General features: G+C 43.5%; 1 protein-coding gene across 1 annotated transcript in view; it reads left to right on the top strand.

Moving 5' to 3' along the window:
* Positions 1-4791: 4791 nt before the first annotated feature.
* ck (unconventional myosin-VIIa ck) overlaps positions 4792-24575 on the top strand; it is a 94781-nt gene continuing 74997 nt past the window's right edge. The window contains exons 1-2 of the mRNA XM_072301140.1: positions 4792-4888; positions 18878-18991. Of these exons, the coding sequence (XP_072157241.1) occupies positions 4871-4888; positions 18878-18991 (132 nt within the window). The 5' untranslated portion in view covers positions 4792-4870. The remainder of the gene's footprint in view (positions 4889-18877; positions 18992-24575) is intronic.

The raw sequence follows: 24575 nt of genomic DNA on the forward strand, positions 1-24575 counted from the left end.
GGCCTGGTTCTACTGCCTTTTGTTGCGGACTCATCCTCTGGTCATTGAATTAGCACTGTGGGTCAGGGCCGCCGAAACACACGAGTCGAATTCCCACGAGAGGCTTTGGATAAGTTTTCGGACGTTACTGCCAACCCACGTGACATCAAAGCAGCATTCATTTCGGGCTACGCGACGGACGCTGCGTCTACAACATTCGGTTTTCATGCTGGCAGCAATGACGACCACATCCAACAAATTCTCGACCCACCTCCCGAAAAGTGGTTGGATAACAACTTGGGCCAAAATTCATCAAGCGGTTGAGTTCAGTTCTTGACCTCAGCAGTGCGTTTCACTCCTTTGGGATGCAACCCTGCTAATCTGGACGAAAAATTTACCAAATCCGCGGAAAATGGACCACTAGACAAGGTACGAATTTCAGTATTCTAATACATGTTTCTTAACCAAAATTTCACGTAAAACACGATACAACAAACAAAAATTACCGAAATCAACTCCTCACAAAGATATTTAACGATTCCTGATTCGTGAATTCAAACCACTCGCTCATTGAAAACTCAATGCTCTACGTGATTCACATCGCGCGCTGAACATTATCATGGCAGTCTCAGTGATAAATATCTAGCAACCTCAATCTTGACGCTTTGGCTCAGCTATAGCAAATTGCTAATAGTTTGAACAACACTTGGTAGGAAATGAACATTGCTCGATTGAGAAGCTTGCTGAAACCGTTGCAGTGCGCGATTTGACTCGCGTAGAGCCTTGAGTTTCTTGTGAGCGGGCAGTTCAAATTCCTCGTAACCAAAGTGAAATAAAAGCGTTAATATCTTCGTTAGAAGTTGGTTTCAGTAATTTTCGTCGTGCGAATCGTATTCCATGTGAAATTCTGGTTAAGGAACATGTATGAGATTGCTTAAATTCGTACCTTGTCTAGTGGTCCATTTGAGACAAATTAAAGTGGCCCTATTTGGTCTGAGAGAATACCCCGTAGCTGGAAAAGGAAGGTCCGAAGGCCCCCCCCCCCCCCCACCGAAAAACGTGACTTCTGCCTCTACTGCTGTGGGTAACCTGTTGAATTTTAACCGGAGGATAAGACTCATATAGTAGCGGAGGATGACGGTCTGTGCAGAGGCCTAAATTCTTCGTCTGCGCTTGCCAACCGAAAGTAAAAAACAGGCGACTTATCTGACGACACCTCTAGTCATAACCGTAACTCTGTTGGCATCCACCTAAAGCATGATAAATGCTGGTCGGATATCTGACGTCAGATGAATAGCAAGGACTTGCGGTCGGTTTCTTCGGTACGGCCTTGTCTCCACGAGCCGTTTCACGAGATTTGTCCCAGGGAAAAATCCCACTTACGAAGTTGGGAAAAATATTGAGTTCATCAATATTTTTCCCAGTACCAAGTATGGTACTTGTACCCCTAGGACCCACTGAGAGAAGAAGAAGAAGGGAAAACGAATTGTGCGATATTTTATTCATTACTACATTGTTAATGTTTGTTTAGTTAAAATAATGTGTCTAATTGTCAATTGAGTGCAATTATTATTTTAATCCCGGTTAAACACTCGACTTTAACCAATTTATCTTCCCGCGAAAACTAGTCGCAGGACTGTATGAGCCCCGTCCCGTGGAGACGGTAACTGGGAAAAATCCCAGAAGTTTCATTCCTGCGATTCGAACTTGGGACAAATCCCATGAAAACGTCCCGTGGAGACAAGGCCTAAGGAAATGCTTGAAGTCTTGAATGAGATGGAGACCACTCTTTTCGGACGGAGCGCATTCCTCATTGCAAGTTGCAGCCGCGTGATTTTCCCCCCTTCTTTTAATGGTTTTAGTCTGGCCCGGCGACGCGACGCGTTAGTGTGTTGGTGTTGGCGTTGGCGTCAGGTTTAATTGATCGCCGCCAGGTGAGATGAGTGTCATGATGCTAGTGTCAGTCAACACATTCCACTCATCGCTTTTCATTCCTGTCCAGTCAATTTTTTATCCCATACCTCCCGTCCCGTACAACAGGCCGCTTTGGGGCCGATCACCAACTAATTCAGTTACTCGCTTATTTTATGCCGATTTTAGCCACAAGCTTAAGTGACTTGGGTTTAGAATCGAACTTTTTTGAAATTGTTTTGCCTTGCTGTCTTCGCAAAATAGTGTGGACCCAGCACTATGTTACTACCTTGTTGCGTACAGTTTGGGCCATACATGTTCAGTGTTTTTTATTTGTTTGTTTGGAATTAGATTAAACTCGCTTTTCTTCCCTTGATTTTGAAATTAACTTACCCGAAATGAAGCATACTGAGGTATCTCGCACTATACTACGGTAACTCATACCGTCACTAAGGTATATGTGCTATATGATTGTATGTTGCCTTTACTAGTATTACCTAGTGGCGTTCCATATAACCACTAATTGGTTTATGAACATAGATTTTTCTCAGTGTGGAATGACATGATGTCATTTAGGTACGGAGAAATTATGTGGTAGAGTACGGAACTTTCTTCGGTGGCTCGCAAATATCTTTAGAATCACTGCCAATATCACATAACGACCGCAAGCAATCCCGGTTCCCACCAAAGGCCAGAGAGGTCCTTCAAGCCCGCCACATCCCATTTCGGGCCCTGGTACCAGATTGAAGGTCCGGGCCCCAAGCACGGAGGGGGGGGGGGGTCCGAGGGGCATCCCCCGAGAAATTTTAGAATTTATACGACTAATTGGACGCATTTTGAAGCTTCCTTAAAGAATTTTTCCATCAATTTCTGCGGAATAATTATGTTTTTTTTCTACTTTCAGCACAAAATACTTGCGAATTGTTGCATTCAAAACATCTGGAAAATTTTTATTTTTTTTTTTTGGGGGGGGGGGCATATGATACTATTTTCAGTTCTAAGAGGGCCAGGCCCCCCTGGACTCCCCCTTCGTTTGTCTATGGCAAGGTAGTTGAGCCATGAGCCATTGAAGTCGAGGATGCCCAGACTGGAGATTCTTAGCATCTGACGACGGAAGAAAATGAAACGCAGTTACTAAAAATATCCCTCTGTACTGAAAATCTTGAAAATAGATAGAAATTTGCCAAGAAGTATACTTCTTTGAAAATTAAGAAAGAATTCTACAGTACCCCATCGTGTTTCTGAAAATCTATTCACCTTTTGCGAAATTTTTAGGGTAAATTTTTCACATTTTCTTACGAAACAAGGGTTTCGTGTGAATTCGTAGTGGTTTTTCACGGGTAACACGGGCCCGTTACCAGGTACCCAGTATCCCCCCCCCCCCTTTGTGGCGGGCCTGGGTCCTCAAACAAGGCACGGAGCAAGCCGTTCGGGAGAACCGCCATCGTTAGGGCAGAATATGAGATTTGAATATTTATCAGAATACTTAGCCTTAACATTTAGGAGGTTACATCACTTCTACAAGATAATCATTACCTGTCAATGCATGTAAAATTAAGATAAGTATGACAAACCATTAATGTTTAACTATTCATTGTAAAATGGTTTATTGGTTGAGCATTTCATACGGTTGCCATTAATCCATGACTCGCACGATTTCGGCGAAAGTTTCATCGCCCTTTTTCGTGCTTAAAATAAATGTGTAAGGTTGGTGCCCAAGCTCAGAATCTTCAAACGACCTCATGGATCAATGCATATTCTGTGGACTGAATTAAACAGAAAGAAACTGGGCCACCTCTTTTCTCCAAGGGGGAGGGGTTGAGTCAGTAGTATAGTTTTGATCTTAAGTAGCCGTACGTTTTCTCCTCTCTAAAATTCTAAATTGAGAAAAAGTATTCTTAATGTGAAAATAGACTTTATCTATATAACATTGAGTCTTATGGAGAAATAAAGCTTTGAACAGTGACGAGGCTTCAATGATCGTTTATCGATGTTTCCCCCTTTGAAACTATGGTGAAGAATCGATTATTGAGGTCATTAATCGAAAGCCCTATTTATCGATCGTTTTCCATAGGTCTAAATAGCAGATCAATCGATAAATCGCAACCATCGCCACTGGCTTTGAACCCCTTTTTCTCCGATCAATTTTATCGTGATTTGGTTCCTTTCTGTTAAACTCCGCCCTTGTTATCCGCCACATCGCTTCTATTAATTAAAGTATCCCAAAAATATTTTACGCATGGGCACTGGCATAGAATTCACTTATGTTTTTCGTTCAAGTAAAAAACAGCCCCAAGGTTCTTTTCAAGGTCATGTTTTTTTTCGCACCACGCACACATTTTTAAGTGGTCCTCTCTAATGTTGACTCTCGATCATTATCTTACCCTCTTATTTTAAAAGTATTATCACGTATCTGTCTTTCCCAAGCTGACATATGGTTTTTCTCCTCCCTTATATGATAAAAAAAAACTACCCTCGCCATACTTGAGAGCAGTGGCGAGGCGTGAATGATCGATTATCGATATTTCTCCATTTGAAGCTATGGTAAAGAATCGATTATTAAGGTGTTCGCTGCGAACACCCTGTTTATCGATCCTTTTCCTTAGGTTTATATGACAGATCAATCGATGTATCGCAATGCACGCCAAGCCACTGGAAAGATCCAACCAGCTACATATCAATAATAGTGTTGCTTGGAACTAGTATGCAACTTCATCTTTTTTTCTTCGAGGAGGAGGAGGGGAGGTAAATGAATCCCGCATTCTTCCGGTCAAATGCATTTTAGTACTATCCACCTGTTGCCATTGAGAAGAGTCCCGAAAAAAGGGAAGTCTCACCGCAGGTTCATTAGCTGCAGCTCTACGCATCTGTTCCCCTTTTCTCCTTCGGGTATAAAAACTAATTGTGTTCTGTTTGTTTGTCAGCAGGTAGTGATGAGCTGCTATGCGCGGTAGCGCTGACCTGATTTCCCAGTCTCAAAATGGTTATCGTAACCAGAGTAAGTTGAATTTTAATTATTTTTTTTTCTATTTTTAACTCATTTATCATACATATTTAAAAAATCATGAATTCAATTTGACCGTAAAGACCGTAAGTTCTACGGTCAAGAATAACGACGAAACATCAGGAGGATTAATATTAGAGCGTCAATAGCAACGGTTGCCTTAAGAAAATAGTGGGTGAGTTGCGCCAGTCATATATAGTCGTGTTTTGGTGGTTTAAGCTGACAAATTACCCTAAAATAATAAGATTTATTCCGACGTCAAGTCTTTACGTCCTATATAAACGGAGATATCTTTCATAGAAAGACACGGCACATGACGTCATCCACCGCCGTATCGCATACCGTGATTTCTTCCACCTTTGCTCTGGTTGCTCGATGTGAAATACTTATAAAACCAAGGTGGATGAAACCATGGTATGCAATACGGTGGTGGATGACGTCATGCACCATGTGTTTTTCAGTGGATAACATCTATCTTAATCTTGGACGTAGACATTTTGCGTTTGGACAGATCTTATTATTTTTTGCCTATTGTTAATCCTGAAGGTGATTCGTCAAGCTCAGTGGCGTGGTCGAGCTGGCATGCGATTTATCGCATTGATTAGGTAAAAAATCTCGGCAGATTTCGAATTTTTAACAAAAAAAAAGTACGACAGCCCCTGCGCATGAGCCTAAAGAATCATTCGAAACCGAAAAATGGGCAAAATTCAGAGAAATGAAAGCAGAATAGTGTTTGGAAAAAAACCTCGCATTCGATTCAGCTATCGATTTCTGTATCGAATGCGAGGTTTTTTCCAAACACTATTCTGCTTTTATTTCTCTGAATTTTGCCGGTATTTGGGTTTAGGGTGATTCTTTAGGCTCATGCGCAGGGGCTATCGTCCTTTTTTTTTTTTTTTGCAAAAAATTCAAAATCTGCCGAGATTTTTGACCTAATCGATGCAATATATCGCATGCCAGTTCGAGCACGTCACTTGAGCTTGACGAATCACCTTAACCATCAAATAACGATTTTGGGATTAGCGCAACTGACCGTCATTGGACGTGGGAATTAGGCGTTTGGACAGATTCATGTCCAAACGCCAGAATAATAAAATATCGGTTCAACAGATATGATTATTTTTTGCGAATTAGAAGCTAAAACCACTGAAACACGAGTTTCTGTATAGCGCAAATGACTCTTTGATACACAGCAGTAATCTGAACGTGAATTGTTACCTCAACCCTTTCTGGTGGATTCAAGCGTGGTATATTTTCACAATCAGATTCCTCTCGGTTCTAGCCTCAGGGGTTTGAAAAAGATTTCTCGGGAAGTTTCATTTTAAACATGCTTCAAGAGGTGATGGTTTCATTTTCTGCCGAGGGGGAGGGGAAACTCTTTAATGTGAAGTCATTATCTCAGCATTGTTCAATATCTGGACGTTTGCTTACTTTCGGTTTCGTCAGACCTACTCGAAGCAAAAATACTTTTACGTGATTGTTGGCTTTTCCCAATTGAAGCAGCTCTATCCAGTGCTCCAACTGCCAAGGTCCAGTTAGTGTTAGAATCTTACCAATAAGGCCAACGCCAACAGAGGCCATTTTTCCCAGCTTGGTCAATACTTAAGGGTCACTATGCTAGCTCGAAGGGCAAAATATATGCATATTTTTTTTTTAAAATTATGTCTAATAAATATACTAGATGACTTTATTTGGCTCTTTAAAATATGAATTTCTCCGACTGATTACACATTGTCATACCTAAATCCTCTTTAAGGGGTTTTTAAAAGTTCGATCTTTCGGATTTGAAGACTGGTCCGGTAGCCCTCCGGGCGACGGTGCGCCCATTGGCTAAACAGTGCGTAATTAAGGAGCACCCTCGATGGCATTTCCTGTCTTTTTCAATTAAAATAAAGAAGGCTCCAGGGCGGGCGCTGCAGGACTCCGAGAGTGATTAATTGGACTACGTTTTACAATTAGAAGCTACGATTTCTGGCTCAGTCTAGAAACAACGTATGTACCATTAGTTTCCATATCCACATTAGTATTTTTATGGATGAGCCAAAAATTGTAGTTCCCAATCGCACAATGAAGTCCAATTTTTAATAGATTCGAATTTTTCTGCAGAGTTGGGTTCCGCTGAGCGTACATGGACATTCGTCTCATGAATCTCACTGTCTTCTTACTTATGATCAGGTGAATTGAGAATTTGCAGGTGTCTGAAATTTGATGAATTTCGTGTTTAAGTGGAAACTACTGAGTGAACTGAACACGAGGATACCCTTGATTCATGAATTGAACAATTATTGGAGAAGATAAGACAGAATGATCTAATATGCTAAAATACATGTGTTTAAATGGGAAATGCCGCCAGATGACGTCACTAGGCTATGCATTCTCTCACTTTTAAATATATTTTTATACTGTTTCTCATACCAGAAAAAATTATAAAAAAAAACTGTGAAATGAACTCTTTAAACACTTTCAGATGAAGAAATAAAAAATTAGCGTGCAAAATCTCCATTTCCAACAAACCAGCGGTGATATAACCGTGTGATCGAATGAGAGGTTTTTCCATCTGCTATTGGAACTGGACCACTGGTAAAATTCCTCTTTTCTTAGGGAGTGAAAGGCATGGTCTGGAATGCACAATGATTGTCGAATTCCTTATGTGTAGCCACCCCAAAGAAGGAGGGTTGAAAGTCATAACTTTTGAGCAGTTTGACTCAGAGACTTTAACGCATGAGTAGAAAAGTTGGATGGGGCAAAACATGGTGATACAACTACTTCGACTTACAAGTAGGTAAAATTGCATATCCACAAAATGAAGGAGAACACGAACTCTTTTCGGCTGACTCAGAGACTTTAACGCATGAGTAGAAAAGTTGGATGGGGTGAAGTACGTGATGCTTTGCTTCGAATCGGCGCGGCGCGGCAATTCTGCTCGAATTAAGAGTAGCCACACAGGAGAGTACGGACATGTCGAAATGAACGTATTTCTGCTAAACGAAACTATGAGCATTAAGACATGAACCCTGAGATCCATAAGAATACACATATGCATTGCAGGGCTCACGGCATAATGCTTACAATTCCGTTTGCCAGAAATGCGTCCAAATGTGGTTCTCTTCGAGCCCAAAAGGGCAGCCAACTGTCTAACACAAAAATGTCACAGCCAATCTTCAGATTCCAATATCAGACCAAGATGGACAAGAATGTTCATAAATGGGCGTTCTTCCGCAAAAATGAGTAAATTTAAGCACATATTTATTGCAAAAGAAATACGTCAGGGTGTCTACTGTACGGGGAAAAGTGTGGATGCACGGATTTTGAAGATCGGTATATGGAAGTACGAAAAAGGTACGAATTTTCCGTTAAAAGGTATGGAAATTCGAGATTTTCGTGATTAAATCTAAAAAGTAGCTTTGTGGGTTTGCGGTTTCTATTTATTGAGTTCCCGGTTCGATTTCTCGTGTTCTTTGGGTTATTCCTTTGTCGCTCCATTGATCCACTTTCCCAATCCGAATACAGTTATAAATGCGCGTGAAGTGAGGAAAATGTGAGGAGAGTGTAAAGAAAAGCAAGGATTTTTAAGAATCGCCAAAAATATTAATTTTCGGGCAAGTTTGGAAAAAGCAAGGAAAGTGTGTATTGAATAAGCAAGGAATTTGAATGACAGGGTACCAATAGACACCAGGTGCTATACAAACGACGGTTCGCAACAATAGAGAATTTGCAGGTGTCTGAAATGTTGTAAATTTCATCTTTAAAATGACACTACTAGGAAAACTGACAATGAGTACAAGGATATCCTTGGTTTCTAAATTGAACAATTATTGGAGATCATATGACGAAGAACCTAATTTGCTAAAGTACATGTATTTAAATAAATGGGAAATGCCGCCAGATGACGTCGTAAGGCGGGGCATTTTCTCACTTTTAATTAAATTTTTCTCCAATTTCCCTTGTCAGAAAAAAAGTATGAAAAATACGCACTGCGAACTCAGCTCATTCGGCACTTTCAGATGAAGCAATAAAAAATTGGCCTGCAAATTCTCCATTGTCAAATAAATCTCTCTGGATGATTTGAATTCATAGTTTGGCTGCACCTATGGGCTCTGAAAGCTCCATAGCCAGAGTTGCTGAAAGAAATTTCATTGAATGAAATTTCGTGAAATTTCACAAGAAATTTCATGAAATTTCTTTTTTCCTCATGAAATTTCTTCTTATAATCTTTCACGAAATTTCTTAACTCTGTCCATGGCCTAACCTCAAAATTAGAGACTTATCCGTGCTCTTCAGAGACAAGAGACCCTCCACTAGTATCTTGGTCATGGTGGAAGCTTTTACTTTCGGGACTTCAGCATTCCACTGTTGACTTACCTACATGGTTGATGTTTAACAACGTGTTGGCAGTTTCGTTTCGCAAACAAGCCGAAAATGGCCGAAGTTTAGGAAACTTGTTTGGCTCATGACGTCACCCGAAGCTCATCATCGACCATGTAGGTAAGTCAACAGCCGAAAATAGGGTGATGACTGTTGCTCCCTAATAATTGTCCATAAGGAATTGTTGAAACCCCGAAAGTGAAAGCTTCCACCTGTCGCTAGAAGGCCAGTGGAGGGTCTCTTGTCTCTGGTGCTCTTCTACAAAGGTTCTCTAGCTGAAGCGATGGCTGTTGCTTTGAGCTCCGTTCGATGCTGCGGAGAGGGGAGAGTCGCGGCCGACGACTCTGACGTAGCGGCCGCGCTGAACGTCCGTCGGTCGGTCGGTCGTTAGTCCTGTTACGATTTCAACCGCTGCTCGGCATTAAAAAAAAAAACAGTTATGGTCCATCTTCCCGATCTCGGACTCAGGCCTCCATTGACCACCAGTTTTGGCCGTGCTTCTTCCCTCCGCCCTCCCCATCCCCGCCACACCTCCCTGAAATTGGGTCTCCATAACGCTGCCATGCCATGCCATGCCATGCGTCCAGTGCAATTTCCGCCGGAGTTGCGACACTCCACCCGGATCCGAGTCGATGGATCCCATAGATCCTATTCGATAGTGGTTCCATGTATCGTTTGCTTTAAAACCAGAGACAAGAGACCCTCCACTAGTAACTTGGCCATGGTGGAAGCTTTTACTTTCGGGACTTCAGCATTCTACTGTTGACTTACCTACATGGTTGATGTTCAACAACGTGTTGGCAGTTTCGTTTTGCAAACAAGCCGAAAATGGCCGACGTTTGGGAAAGTTGTTTGGCTTATGACGTCATCCGAAGCTCATCATCGACCATGTAGGTAAGTCAACAGCCGAAAATAGGGTGATGACTGTTGCTCGCTCATAATTGTCCATAAGGAATTGTTGAAACCCCGAAAGTAAAAGCTTCCACCTGTCGCTAGGAGGCCAGTGGAGGGTCTCTTGTCTCTGTTTAAAACAATAGAACATAACCTCAAACAAAAATTTTAGGACTTAAGAAGGAAAAGCTGAAAATGAGAAAATGCCTATCAATTTCACTTTTCATCGCCATTTGGTACTCATAAGCTTCAAAAATCTTTAACAAGAGACCCGTTCCCTCAGAATAAGCGAATGACTTTTGAGGCTATGATAACATGTTGAACCAATCGATATCGACAGAATCTCACTTGTTTGATGTATCGAATACGATCCATTCGATACATCAAACTGAGATGCTTCCTGACGGACTGACTCGACTTTTGAACAATACCTTGAATGTAAAACGGAGGATGAATTACAAAATTGGGTTTTGGCACAGCATGCAGCTATTTTGTCGTGCTGAGGAAGAACGCCGTATGAACATTCGAGAGTCGCCAAATTTCCTACGATAAAATGTTAATTTTTGAGGAAAATTATGAATATTTTTCCTTGAAATTTTTAGAAGTTTTGGATCAAATTGCGAAAAAAATTATCCAAGAAATTGGTAGGAAAATATTCAAAAAAAATTTCTGAAAATTAGCGATGTACCAGGAGAAATTTGGCAACGCCTGGAGGCTCATACGGCGTTCTTCCTTAGCACGGCAGTATTCTAAGTAAGCGGTGGGCCGAGTTGCATACGCCGGAGGAACGCTTCGATCGTATCTGTGCCCTCTCGCGAAAGCCGTGTATGGCGAGCGTGCGTAGACCGCGGGCAGATCTCAAATTTCGCCCGCGAAATATAGCGTATGCAACCCGGCCCACCGCGGAGTTCAAATAGTTGCATCTGGGGTTTGAACCCAACTCAGTAGGGTTATTCCTTCGGAGTATGCAAACAAGGAACCATGTTTTCAGCCCTCCGAAACATGATTGCTCCTCTCTTTTGTCTGTAATGCATATTTGGACGTATTTCTGGTACTCGGAACTACGGGGAAAATGAAGTGTGTTCGTTTGAGCTGCATAAGAAGTAATGTAAACGTGGGTGATTTGCGCTTCCTTTAAAAAAAAATTGGAAAATTAGGTCCTTGTTGTCGCTCCCGTCACTGGAGCTTTATAATTCCCATCCATTTTTACGGCCCTCGAGTAACGAGCGCACTCCGTCTTTCCTATACCCGTCCCTCGTTCCTTTTAGCGTAAATACGTCCAATTGACAGGCACTTGGAAAAAAGTCGGGTATGCATCGGCGGATTGGGGGGGAGGGGGGAGGAAACATGTGCCCCCCTTCGCTCAAAAAAATGGACGAAGGTAAAAGGAAGAAACAGAGGAAATAGCTCAAATGTTGGATAGATGTTCAGATAGCTGGAGATGTTGCATGTGTGAGGGATTTGCGATTTGACCATTGATTCTCATGTAAAAGTTCACGAGAAACACGATGGTGCCACTGGTTTTCTCTGAAATCATCTCCCAAGCTCCAAAAAAGCTCTCAAAGTGAGGCCAAAATGGGGAGGATATCCCACCCTACCCTGAGAGTCTACCTCTACATCAAAACAAACTCATACATACATATAAGTCGCTTTACAGCACTGCCTCGCGCTCTACGACTCCTAACCTCCACTGCTCTCTTTCAAACCACAAATCTTGGGGGATTGAGCACCTTAACATTCCGCTTCAATCCCTTCCCTCCAACCTTTCATTGGGCGCCCTCTGCGTCTTCTCCCAGGAGGAACCCAGTCAAGGACCTTCTTCGGCAACCTGTCTCCTGCCATTCTCTGGACATGACCATACCAAATGAGTTGTTTTGTCATGATGTCATGCACGATGGTCTGTTTGGCATCCATGATCTCCCGTACCGTCTCATTCCTGACGCGATCCTTTCTGGAAATACCAGCGGATCTACGCCAGAAGTCCATCTCTGTTGCCTCTAAAACCTCCCGGGTCAGCTGTTTCATCGGTCATACTTCACACCCGTAGGTTACTATGCTCTTGACAATCGCGTTGTAGATCCTTCTTTTGTTCTCTTTGCAAACAAACTCTCCATGCAAAAATAGGGAGCAAATTAATGCATTGACAGGGCTGCCACTTTATTTGGGGACTCCAAAACTGAAAACACGGCAACCCTGCTAATGTATTTGCTCCCTATCTTTGCATGGAGAGTTTGTTTTGATGTAGAGGTAGACTCTCAGGGTAGGGTGGGATATCCTCTCCATTTTGGCCTCACTTTGAGAGCTTTTTTTAAGCTTGGGAGATGATTTCAGAGCAAACCAGTGGCACCATCGTGTTTCTCGCGAACTTTTACATAAGAATCCATGGTCAAATCGCAAATTCCACACACGTGCAACATTTGCATTATTGAAAAAATTGACTAAAACTGCATATTAGATGCTTTTAAATCTCGAAAACTGTCCGGGAGGGGCCCTCCCAGACCCCCTTCCATCCCCCGTTCAAAGGGTGTGGATCTGCCCTCTGCTAGAGTACCTTCATAGGGAGAGTATGGACAACCTGATTTATGTAGCTCTCAGGGCACGTGAAAAACGAAAACCACTAGAAAAGTCGAGAGCTGCCAACCTATGCATTTGGAAGATTACTCAATATGGTCGACAGCGCACTACAAACATGAGTCTTTCAGGGTTAAAACTTTGAAACTGAGAAAATGAAAGCCAAATCAAAGTTTTATACGTGCTTTTATAATTTTTGATCAGTCTAAATAGTTAAAATGTCAAAATTAGCACGACTGGATACTTCGAGTTCATAGGTTGGCAGCCCTTTTTGGGCCCCAAGCTACACGACCTGATCAAAGCTAACCTCCAAATTTTCCATTTGTCCATACTCTCCCTATGAAGGTACTCAACCTCATGCGTGTATTGGAGCCAAGTGACCCATATAACAACATTATATCATACTTGTAGAGAGAGAGCGACATGAGGTGCGTAGGAATCCGCGGTGTTGTTTTATTCGTCCTGCATCCTGCCTCGGTGCTCTGCCCACAAATCTGCATTCGCTCACTGTATGCAAAGCCGCGGCTTTACGAAACGCTGGATCCCGTGTTCTGGCTTCGCTGCCGTTTCGCAATTTCCGCACGCGCGCAACGCCGCCGCCGCCGCCGCCGCCGTGAACCCGTGGCATTGAAACGCGCGGTGCGGCGGCGGCGGTAGTGGTGGTGGTGGTGGTGGTGCACGGCGTTATTAGTCGGGCGGACGGGCGTTACTCCCGGCCGGTCGCTGTGATTTTCTCGCGTTGCCGAATGAGCCCGGATTTTAAAATTACCTTGAAACGGGATGATTGTTATAGTCACAGAATCATGTTTTGATGATCTCGCATCATAGATGAGCAAAAAGTAATGAGATCTGTTCAAACACTTTCAATGCGGCAAATATTTACGGAGACACGGGTTTTCTAAAAAGAGAAAGAAATAAAGAACGGCGTATGACGTCATCCACCGCGGTAGTGTTCAGCGGGCCGATTATTGAAATTGATAGACAAAGCTATAGACGAAGAAGAGAAAAGGGATATGGACGGATCCTATTGGTGGAAGCGGTTGGTTGCAATGGACAAACGAGGTATGTAATGGACTAACGAACGGCAAGAGATCCGACAGTTAGTCCATCATTTTCCCTCTCCGTCCGTAAGAACCACCAGTTGCAACCAGTGGGATCGTTCCATACTTCCTATGTCTTCTTTTCTATCGCTTTGTCTATCAATTTCAATAATCAGTCCGCAGGGTTGCTGAAACTTCCCGACCACGCGACCGAGGCTTTTTTTGCAAGGTAAAAAATGCGGTTCCTATTTTAGGGGGACGAAACTGTCGACCGCGTTACTTTATATGGACGTATTTCTGCCAAACGAAATTAGGTGCATTATGACGTGAGCCCCATAATGCATTTATTATTATGGGTCACAGGGCTCATGTCTTAATGCACATAGTTTCGTTTGATAGAAATGCGTCCCATATGTTGGGCAAAATTCTGCGAAAACCTGATATGGAGGAACCTAAATTTATTCCGGGAGTACCCTTTGAAATTTCTGTGCAACCCTGGCAATGCACGCCATCGTTTCTTCAACATTGATCCATGTTTTCGAAATTTTTTCTTCAAGTCTCTCCCTTTTTTAAAAAAAAAACCTAATCTCAAGTTTAATTTATTCTCTCCGTGTCTTTTAGTGTATTTTCCGAAGAAAATATACACTTTTTTTTTTTTAATTTTGTGCACATTTCTATTGGTCTCTATATTCTAAGGTGTTAATTACCCATGTATTGTTAAAGCACCTGTAAATAAATGTAAATGTATTGAGCAAGCGACAAACTATAGCCATGAGTGGAGCTTCCGGTGCAAACGTGTATAGGATAGCCGAATTTCCGGGGGTGGATTGGGTGAATATTTTCGACCAGATCGGCAGGGCTGCAACTCAACTTAGGTGAAATCGCTCTACTAATGGACCAGTAGACAAGGGACGAATTTAAGCATTCTGATACATGTGTCTTAACCAGAATTTCACGTAGAACACGATTCGCGCAACGAAAATTACTGGAATCAACCCCTAACGGAGATAATAATATTTTAATTTCACATTGGTTACGAGGAATTTGAACTGCCCGCTCACAAGAAACTCAAAGCTCTTCGTGAGTCTAATCGCGCACTACAACGGTTTCAGCAAGCTTCTCAATCGAGCAATGTTCATTTCCCACCATGTGTTTTTCAAATTATAAGTAATTTGCTATGGCTGAGCCAAAGTGTCAAGATAGAGGTTGCCAGATTTTTAAATCGCAGAGACGTTCATGATAACGTTTAGCGCGCGATGTGAATCACGTAGAGCATTGAGTTTTCATGAGCGGGTGGTTTCAATTCTCGCACCAAGAATCATTAAATATCTTCGGAATTAGTTGATTTCGGTAATTTTTGTTGTGCGCATCGTGTTTTACGTGAAATTTTGGTGAAGACACGTGTATCAGAATGCTGAAATTCGTACCTTGTCTAGTGGTCCATTGTAAGTCAAGGACTGAACTCAGTTGCTTGACGAATTTTGGCCAACGTTCGCATTCATAATGCGATGAGGATGACGGTGAGAATAATCGCGGAAACTCATTTTAAGTCAACTTGACAACACCTCTCGTCCACCGTTGTTAAGCCGCTAGAAGAAGCTATTGTCTTGCCATTCAGCGATAAAAAATCGAAGATAAACTTGAGAAATAGGTTGCATATACGAACCAAGTGTGTCAATAATTGCAACGCAAATAATTTAATTTCATGCCCGTAAAAAATTTGTCAAAGGGAGGTGCGATACATGAAAGGAGCACTAAAGGGAGTTTAAACAGGAACTTAACCCCAACCTTACCTCCAAACCAAACGAAAACATATCGACGGTGAAACTACCAAACCACGTATCTCGTTTGCGGTGTTTAAAAATCTACGCTCACATTTTATTTTTTTGAAGTAGACCAAATCAATATCATTCCTTGAAATTTTCACGGAATTTTCTCCGCACAAAGAGGCAAAATCACAGACATTTTCAAGACCGGATGTCAAGTAGTTTTTCATTTAAAAAATGAAGTATGACAGGAAGTCTGCGACGTCGCAAACCGAGATACGTGGTTTGGTAGTTTCACCGTCGATATGCAACGCGTGGATGTTTTAGGCTTGGGATGAAACATGTTCAAATGGAAAACCACAGTTTCCAGCCGTTTCTTGGCCTCCTGAATATGTCCCCTAAAGTTTGAAAAAATTTCACGCGAATTAATGTCATGAAATTTTCCATCGGCGGGTGGAATCCATGAGCGAAGGTTGAAAGCTCGTCCCGGTAAGCTCGGAGCGGGCTGGTGACGCACGGGAGCGTCAATGGCGTTATGCTAGGCCGCGCTGCGACGCGTCACGGCCTACAGGAGGCCTCCCAGAGGCCAGGCCACTGTACGCTGCGGCCGAGTTCCGGCCACGGAGACATGCTTCGCTGATCCGAACCCCGGAGCCCGGACCCGCCTGGCCCCGGACTCCCGCAGCAATTCATAACGCTCATACACCTCCGATCATACATTCATACATCTATATCTACAGCCGTAGCTGCCTCTTTATCAGGGATAAACGGACGTATTCATTCATGCTGCCCTACTGCATAACGACGGTGAAACTACCAAACCACGTATCTCGGTTTGCGACGTCGCAGACTTCCTGTCATACTTCATTTTTTAAATGAAAAACTACTTAACGTCCAGTCTTGAAAATTTCTGTGATTTTTCCTCTTCGTGCGGAGAAAATTCTGTGAAAATTTCAAGGAATGATATTGATTTGGTCTACTTCAAAAAAATAAAATGCGAGCGTAGATTTTTAAACACCGCAAACGAGATACGTGGTTTGGTAGTTTCACCGTCGATAAGGAATATCGCCGTGTGAGCCCTCAGACGTTGTCAAATTTTCGGCACAATATCTGGACCGAGTTTAACAGAAAGGAACCAAGCCACATCAGCTGTTGTCAAGTTCAACTGGGCAATTGAATTTTTCACGAGAGAGCGTTTGTTCGGATTTCTTTGAAAATGTTAAGGAATTTGCTTCGCACCATGGAGAATTTCCACTGAAATTCGCACGAAAATCCGCACAACCATTTTCATGTAAAAAATTAAATTGCCCCATTTTTGGCACTAGCTGATGTGGCTTGGTTCCTTTCTGTTTAACGCGGTCCATCTATCTGAAGCTCATGCAGCCTAAACCAAACGTCATACATAATTAACACCACCGAGAACAGTGTACCCTTTGCAACACGCGTGCTCCAGAAAACGTACAACATCTGCTATTTAACTGCCCATTATGTAAAAACACCAGAGAGCACAATTGCCCAAAATATCCAAAAAAAAAATAAGCTCAATTCTAAAATGGGAGTCCGAGGAAAACGCCCTACACGACTTTCATGCCTGTGTTTTCTCTGTCCTAAAAATGTATGTTAGAGTCATGTGTGTGTGCGCACAAAATTATGATCGTACATATGTATAATATTGTACTTGTCAACACCCCCTCCCCCTCCTAATCCCATAAGTATAAAAATAAGGTAAAATTATTCAGTTAAATGGAGAATTTGCACACACAAATATGTTATTGCTTCATCTGAGAGTGCTTAATGAGCTGAGTTCGCAGTATTTTTCATAATTTTTTTCTGACATGGGAAATTGGAGAAAAATAGATTTAAAAGTGAGAGAATGTGCCGCCTCATGACGTCATCTGGCGGCATTTCCTATTTAAACACATGTATTTTAGCAGATTAGGTTATTTTGTTGTGCATCAGGTTGTTCCTCCAATAATTATCCAATTTAGAAACCAAGTATCTATACTATAAGCTCCAAGACCTCCTAATTTTGCGAAACTGGTAACGCTTAGTTCCAGCGTTCTAACGGGCCGATTTTCATGATTTTTGCGGCTATCGACGGACAATTGTCTCTAGATAAGCCAACTCTTTTCAGATTTTCAAAATATGGCCCAGGTTTTTTTATATTACGTGGTAAAGTTGCGAATTCTCCCATTTAAACAATGTAAATTTATACTTTTTGTCATAGTTCGTTTGAGCGTTCTACCGGGCCGATTTCCATGTTTTTTGGGTAAATCGACAGGTAAATGGTAATAGGCCCTAGATGAGCCCGCTGTAATCAGATTTTGGAAAAAGGACCCAGGTTTTTTTAAAATCACGTTATAAAAGTGAGTGAGTTTACAGAATGCTCCGGTACTGCTACCGCTATGCGCGGGAGGATGCGCAGTGGTCGAGGAGGTTGCGCAGTAGCTGTGTAGCCTGCGCATCAGCTGTACACTTATCTACACAAGATTCGCGCCGTCGGCGTCACGACGAGCGGTGGCCGAGTCGTTTAAGACGTCGAATGCGTCCACTATGTATCAGAGTGGGTTCGATCCCCGACTCATTGAATCTTAATTATTACCTAACTATCAATGTTCATTGTTTTCCTGCAATATTTCATCAAGCAGTCATTCCAAAACGCGTCCTTTAAATTTTAAAGTAATTTTAAGTAAAGTTCATAATTAAAGTATACCTCATATCGAAATTTTTTAGAGGAAAAATAAAACTAACACTGATAGGAGGGTAAAAATAGGGCCGCGAAGCGGCCCATTGATGGCGCGGAGCGCCTTCGGGGGGTTGGGCCGCGTAGCGGCCAGGGGGCGTAGCCCCCTAGTATCCCATAGAGTACATAGAGTCGTAATGTAAGCGGGTGAGCTGGCGCCACTTACAAGCATTTTCCAGGTCCCGAATTCCGAGACTCCTGTGTGACGCCGGGTCACTTTTTCGATACGTAATCGATTGTTTGCGATACACGGGTACCCGGTCATCCAATGTAAACAAAGAAGATAGGAAGCACCACGTATTCCACACCGCCATTTTGGATCGAACAAGTATCGAAAAAGTGGCCCGAACTCGGCGCACACCGGGCTCGGAACTCGTCGAGCAGAACATGGCGCCAGCTCTCCCATTTACATTACGACTCTACGTACTCTATGGGATATCCTCGTACTCGGTTTTCCTAGCAGTATCATTTTCAAGATGAAATTCACAAAATTTTAGACACCTGCAAATTCTCTATCGAATTGATTGTGAATTTTTGATTTTTCAAGTTTGAAATGAAGTCGCCGGACGATTGATAATTTGATGAATCTTTCGTTTTGTTTTTTCAGGGAGACTACATCTGGATCGAACCGGTCTCCGGTCGAGAGTTCGACGTCGCCATCGGGGCGCGCGTTATCTCCGCAGAGGGCCGACGGATCCAGGTCAAAGACGACGATGGCAAGGTAAAACATCCACCCTATCAATTCATCCACCCTATTAATTCATGCACCCTATGAATTCATTCATTCATCTCGACGTCTCGCTCCGTCCTCTTTTCCATTTCTCGAAGACTCCTGAGTCCACGCGGAGGCATTTCCTTGAGCTGAGGTGCCGCGGCCGGGCGCCTTGGCGGAAGTGCCAAGGAGCTCGACTTTCTCCCCCGAAACGCTCCAAAAGTGGATAGCTCTCGCTTTTTCACAGCGTCCGCCGTCCGCGTTGCCATTCCCACAAGCGGCGCGGCCGCCCTGGCCTGGCTCCCGTCGAGCATGCGACCCGACCGCAGAGCTTGGCAATTTCCTCGGCTCTGACGAGAGCTGTCATTACTGTCGTGCGTCATACACGTAAATATGTCGTAATTGTCTGTGATAATCGCGTGTCGCAGCCGGGATTTTTCTCCCGCCACCCCTCCCCCCCCCCTTGCACCCCGCCGCACCGGGCCCGAGTCGAAAGTACTTGCACTTTCACATCGCTCGAGCGGCGCGCGCGCACCGGCCGCGGTTGGGAATGGGAAATGGGAGTGCTAGAATTTTACCGGCCGCCGCAGTCCTTGGATTTTCGCACGCCGTTGTCGGGTCGAGATCACCCGCCTTCAACTCAACCCAGAAACGATTTATTTTAGAGACCTCACACGGAGAAAAAAACTCGGTGCGTGAGATCCGAAGTTGAGGTCATATGGATCTCTGAAGTTTTCGGATCACGTATCTAAAAACTTGAGGTCCAGCTGCCCAAGTTCGGGTCAGACATCTGAAGTACTTCGATACATACCGAAGGGTTCGGGTCACACATCTGAAGTACTCCGCTACATACCGAAGTGCCTCGATGTCCGACCCGAACTTCGGCAGCTGGACCTCAAGTTTTTAGATACGTGATCCGAAAACTTCAGAGATCCATATGACCTCAACTTCGGGTCCCACGCACCAAGTTTTTTTCTCCGTGCACATTCCCGAGCTGGCATGATTTCATTCAAGTTTCTCGAAATATTTCCGCAAATTTCAGATATGTGTACAACTGAGAATTAGGTGCCAAAAATAAAGGTTTCTTGCATTTAAGTGCGGGTTGCATATCTGGTCCCTAAAAAATTCAAAAATTTCACAAGTTTCACGGACTCGTGAATTTTTCATGGACATTTCTCGTGTTTCATATCTTTCTTACGTTTCATGCCTCTTCAGGCATTCCGCGTCGCTGTCTTCTCCAGCAGCCTGACTGTTGAAATCAGTGTTCTGCCTTCCCCCTAAAATTTTAGGAGCCACCTTGGCCGGAAAGACAAATTTTTAGGAGCCATCTACTATTTTTTTAAGAGCCAAATTAAATTGGCATACGGGCCTTGGCGATGCTGCGAACGGTGCGTATAGGGAGCGCTTCGTCGCTAAACCGCTGCTCTTCGACTGCTAGTTCAATCTGTCAAATATTTTAGGCGCCACGATGACCCCCCCCCCCCCCTTAAATGTTTAGACGCCAAGGACCGATTTTTAGACCCCTTAAGGCGCATGGCGCGGCGCCCGGGGAAGGCAGAACACTGGTTGAAATTTTGTGTTGGTCGGGTGGACATTTGGTCGGCTATGTCTTATCGCTGCTTTGTCGTGCCTATATCGGGTGGAACTCACGACAAGCTGAAGGCACCTCTCAAGTCTCGACAGTATGTGGTCCAACCCACCTGGCAAAAGCACGACGAAGCAGCGATAAGACATAGCCGACCAATCACGCTCCCACCTTTTAACCATGTCATCTATGTCTGCCGGAGACCCGACAAACCCAAAATGTCAACAATCAGGCTGCAGAGTACCATTATAAACAGAGTATTCAGTATTTCAGTATGGCCACTGAAGGATCCACTCGTGATCGGCTTAGCCGTCTTAGGCTCTGTGGAGTGTTATGCCTCAAAGAAAATTGTGGACGTTGCATACAGATGATTTTTGAGTGCAGATAATGCGGTTTTCTGTGCCTGTATCTTGTATCGCCGTGAATATTTTGAACTTTCCATCGAACTGTTTGGTTTTTTCACGAAATTTTATCCAGCAAAAACCCCGTTGTAACCCTGCTAAAATTCCCTGTCGTTCCCAATCGCATCGCATAGTGTATTGTATCTGTAGCAAACTGTAAGTTGGAGAACCTTGACATCTCGGCGAAGAAATTTGTGAACCGGAGTGAAAACATTTGGAAGCTCTTGGTTGGTGAAAGAGCAGTCGAAAAAGCTTAACAATGTATTAATTGGCGAAACAAGGAGACTCCTTCAATGAAGATGAGTTTCTAATGCACGCGAGCCCAAGCATTGCCTGCGTTTTTTTTTTAATGGACAAGTGAGTCAGGTCTAAGCGACAGCTCCATCTCATTATCTCGAGCGCGCATGCGCTTCAACGATGTCCGATCTCACCCATAAATCCCTTTTTTCACGACAAGCTCAAGCTCTCGCGGATGAATTCCGCGCCAATTCTCTTCGATTTGGCAGCACGATCCACTGTACTGTTCGAGGTTGCCAAAAAGGCGTTAAGCTATCGATACTTGACAGTGTGAGTGAAGTTTTCTTTGGCGAGACTGGGCAATGACGATGCGCAGTTGAGTTGAATCGTAACGAAGAGGTGCCGGTAAAAGTGCCGAGTTGAGACTGACGATGAGATTGAAGTAACGAGACGTTCTCTCGGATCGGTATGACCATCGGCGGAGCATAGTTTCACTCGGAGATGGATGCCCTTACTCACATCCTCTTTTTTTATGGAACAGAATAATGAGTCGGGTGCCCATCTCGACAGCCTTGCAAATTTGGCAAGGGAAACCTACGCCTTTCTTCCTAGCTCTCGTTCCCCTTAGAGTCCCTTTATACTGAGAGTCAAGACAATTCGGTTCATGGATGTCACAAACGGGAATAAAGATTACAGAAATTGAACGTTTTTCGTAATCTTTGATCGGCCCACTCTCAAATGCCTTTCTCCGTTCCTCCTCTCATTCCGTTTGTTCCTTGCCGAACCCGTAATTCCCTGGTCCATTCCAGATTATAATCTTTGCAATTGGTGAAAATGTAATCTTTATTCCCGTTTGTGACACTGTGGAGGCCTAAAATACGGGAACCAATCAGAAATGGATTCAAATTGTCTTGACTCTCAGTATAAAGGGACTCTAGTTCCCCTCTCATTTTCTTCTTTCACGGACGTGACCAGGGTGCCGGGGGGGGGGGGGGGGTGATGGCCCCCTCCTGAACTGAAAGTCGTATTATTTGCCCCCTCCCAGAAATTCTGGGCTGGGTGGAGGGGGAAAAGCAGAAAATCTGATAAATCCATCAATTCGAAAGTATTTTGAGCTGGAAATTCATAAAACAGCTTAAGTTTTGTGCAGAAATGAATGGGAAATTTGTGTCACGAAAGTCTCCAAGAGCGTCCAAATAGAGGTAAATTTTAAATATCTTCCGGGGAGGCCGGAGGCCCCTCTTCGTGCTGGAGGGTATTCCACACCACTCCACCCGCCGCGCCGCGCCGGTGACAGGGTAGGCAGGCCCCCTAACAAAATAGCCTACATTTATAGCTGCATCTGTCTTTTTTTCGTTGCCAAATTCCTTTGATAAACCGCGAATTTCCTGGTAAATTTATGAATATTTTCCTCCCAATTTTTCAGATTATTTTTTTTGGAATTTTGCCCAAAGATTCTGAAAATTAAAGGAAAAACATTCATAACTTTCCTGGAGAATAAACATTTTATCAAAGGAAATTTGGCAACTCTCGAATGTTCATACGGCGTTTTTCCTTAGGCCTTGTCTCCACGGGACGTTTTCATGGGATTTGCCCCAAGTTCGAATCGTAGGAATGAATCTTCTGGGATTTTTCCCAGTTACCGTCTCCACGGGACGGGGCTCATACAGTCCTGCGACTAGTTTTCGCGGGAAGATAAATTTGTTAAAGTCGAGTATTTAACCGGGATTAAAATAATAATCGCACTCAATTGACAATTAGACACATTATTTCAACTAAACAAACATGAACAATGTAGTAATGAATAAAATATCGCACAATTCGTTTTCACTTCTTCTTCTTCTCTCAGTGGGTCCTAGGGGTACAACTACCATACTTGGTACTGGGAAAAATATTGATTAACTCAATATTTTTCCCAACTTCGTAAGTGGGATTTTTCCCTGGGACAAATCTCGTGAAACGGGTCGTGGAGACAAGGCCTTAGCACGACAGTATAAGGGAAACGGAGGATCGAAAATGCCAAAAAAGTGCGTCACGTCATTGATGACAGCTCCCGTATGCTCCCCTACACGCGATGAAATACACTACTATACAGTTTGAAGGAGTAGCAAACAGGGAAACACGTTGACTATTATGACTAACGGTGCCGGTCGTATTAAACTCGGGCCCGTCAAATCCTGATAAGAAAGCTCGAGCGCATAAAAAGGTTAGATGGTCATAACCTAATAGAGGGGTTTCTATTCCACAATATGCGATTAAGTTGTCAGTGTTTCTGCCCGGAGGCCGAACCGCACCGCGACGCCGCGCCGAAGCCTGTGGCGAGGCGTCGTAATCCACTATCGATATTTTCCCCTTTGAAGCTCTGGTAAAGAATCGATTATTATTACGCTCCTTTCAAACGCCCCGATAATCGATCTTTTCTCGTAGGTTTAAATGGTAGATCGATCGGTACATCGCAAAGCACGCCACGCCACTGCGCCTGACGCGATGGGTGTCAAAGCTACGATTCTCCACGAAGCCTACGATTTCTATGATTTATCCTCACCTAGACACCTAGGGTATACTTTGCCGCGGTGAGCTCACTCCTTGGTGTGAAAGCTCTCTCCTTTGCGATGGACACCGGTAATTTTTTCGACGGAATGAGCGGCGGCCGCCTGCAGTTTTGGTCTCGGCCTGAAGGAAAGTTGCAGTCAGTATGCGTGGAAGAATTTGGTAATTACAAACTGTTTCGGGTGATATTTGATACCTACCCTATACCTACCTCCTTACCTGCTCTACTGAAATGTTAATCTGTCGACTTACCATCAAGTCATCGGGCGAGTTTGCGAAAACCTAGAGTACCTGTATAGCGAGAGTATGGACAGAAGTGAAACTCCGAAAGTCCATCAGGCCTTCACCGATGCTTCTGCGAATAAAGTTAGGGCCCAGAAATGCAGCCAACCTATGAATTTCAATTATCCAGAACGATTTACTAATACTATTGTTACGAACCGTCGTTTATTAAGCACGTGTTTGACTCAGTTTTTGCATAAATTTACTCAATTTCGCGGAAGAACGCTCATTTCTGTACATTCTTTGCCATCATGGTTAGAATAGTTAGAATTGGAATCTGCAGACTGACAGTGAAATTTTGTGCGTTAGAAGTTGGTTAGAAGGGTGGCTGCACTTTTGGGCCCTAAGCCTTCCATGAAAGCGATCTGTCCATACTCTCGCTATACAGGTACTCTACGAAAACCTGCCCTGCAGCTGAAGTTGAGACCATCGGCAGCGTTTTCGCAAGAGAAAACTAGGACAGTGCGCGGCTATTATCAAACTTATCGTCACGTCCCACAACTGAAGTGATCCGATCTTCTAATCCCACGGCCCACCG

Source organism: Bemisia tabaci, chromosome 1 (assembly GCF_918797505.1).
Source record: "Bemisia tabaci chromosome 1, PGI_BMITA_v3".
Lineage (NCBI taxonomy): Eukaryota > Metazoa > Arthropoda > Insecta > Hemiptera > Aleyrodidae > Bemisia > Bemisia tabaci.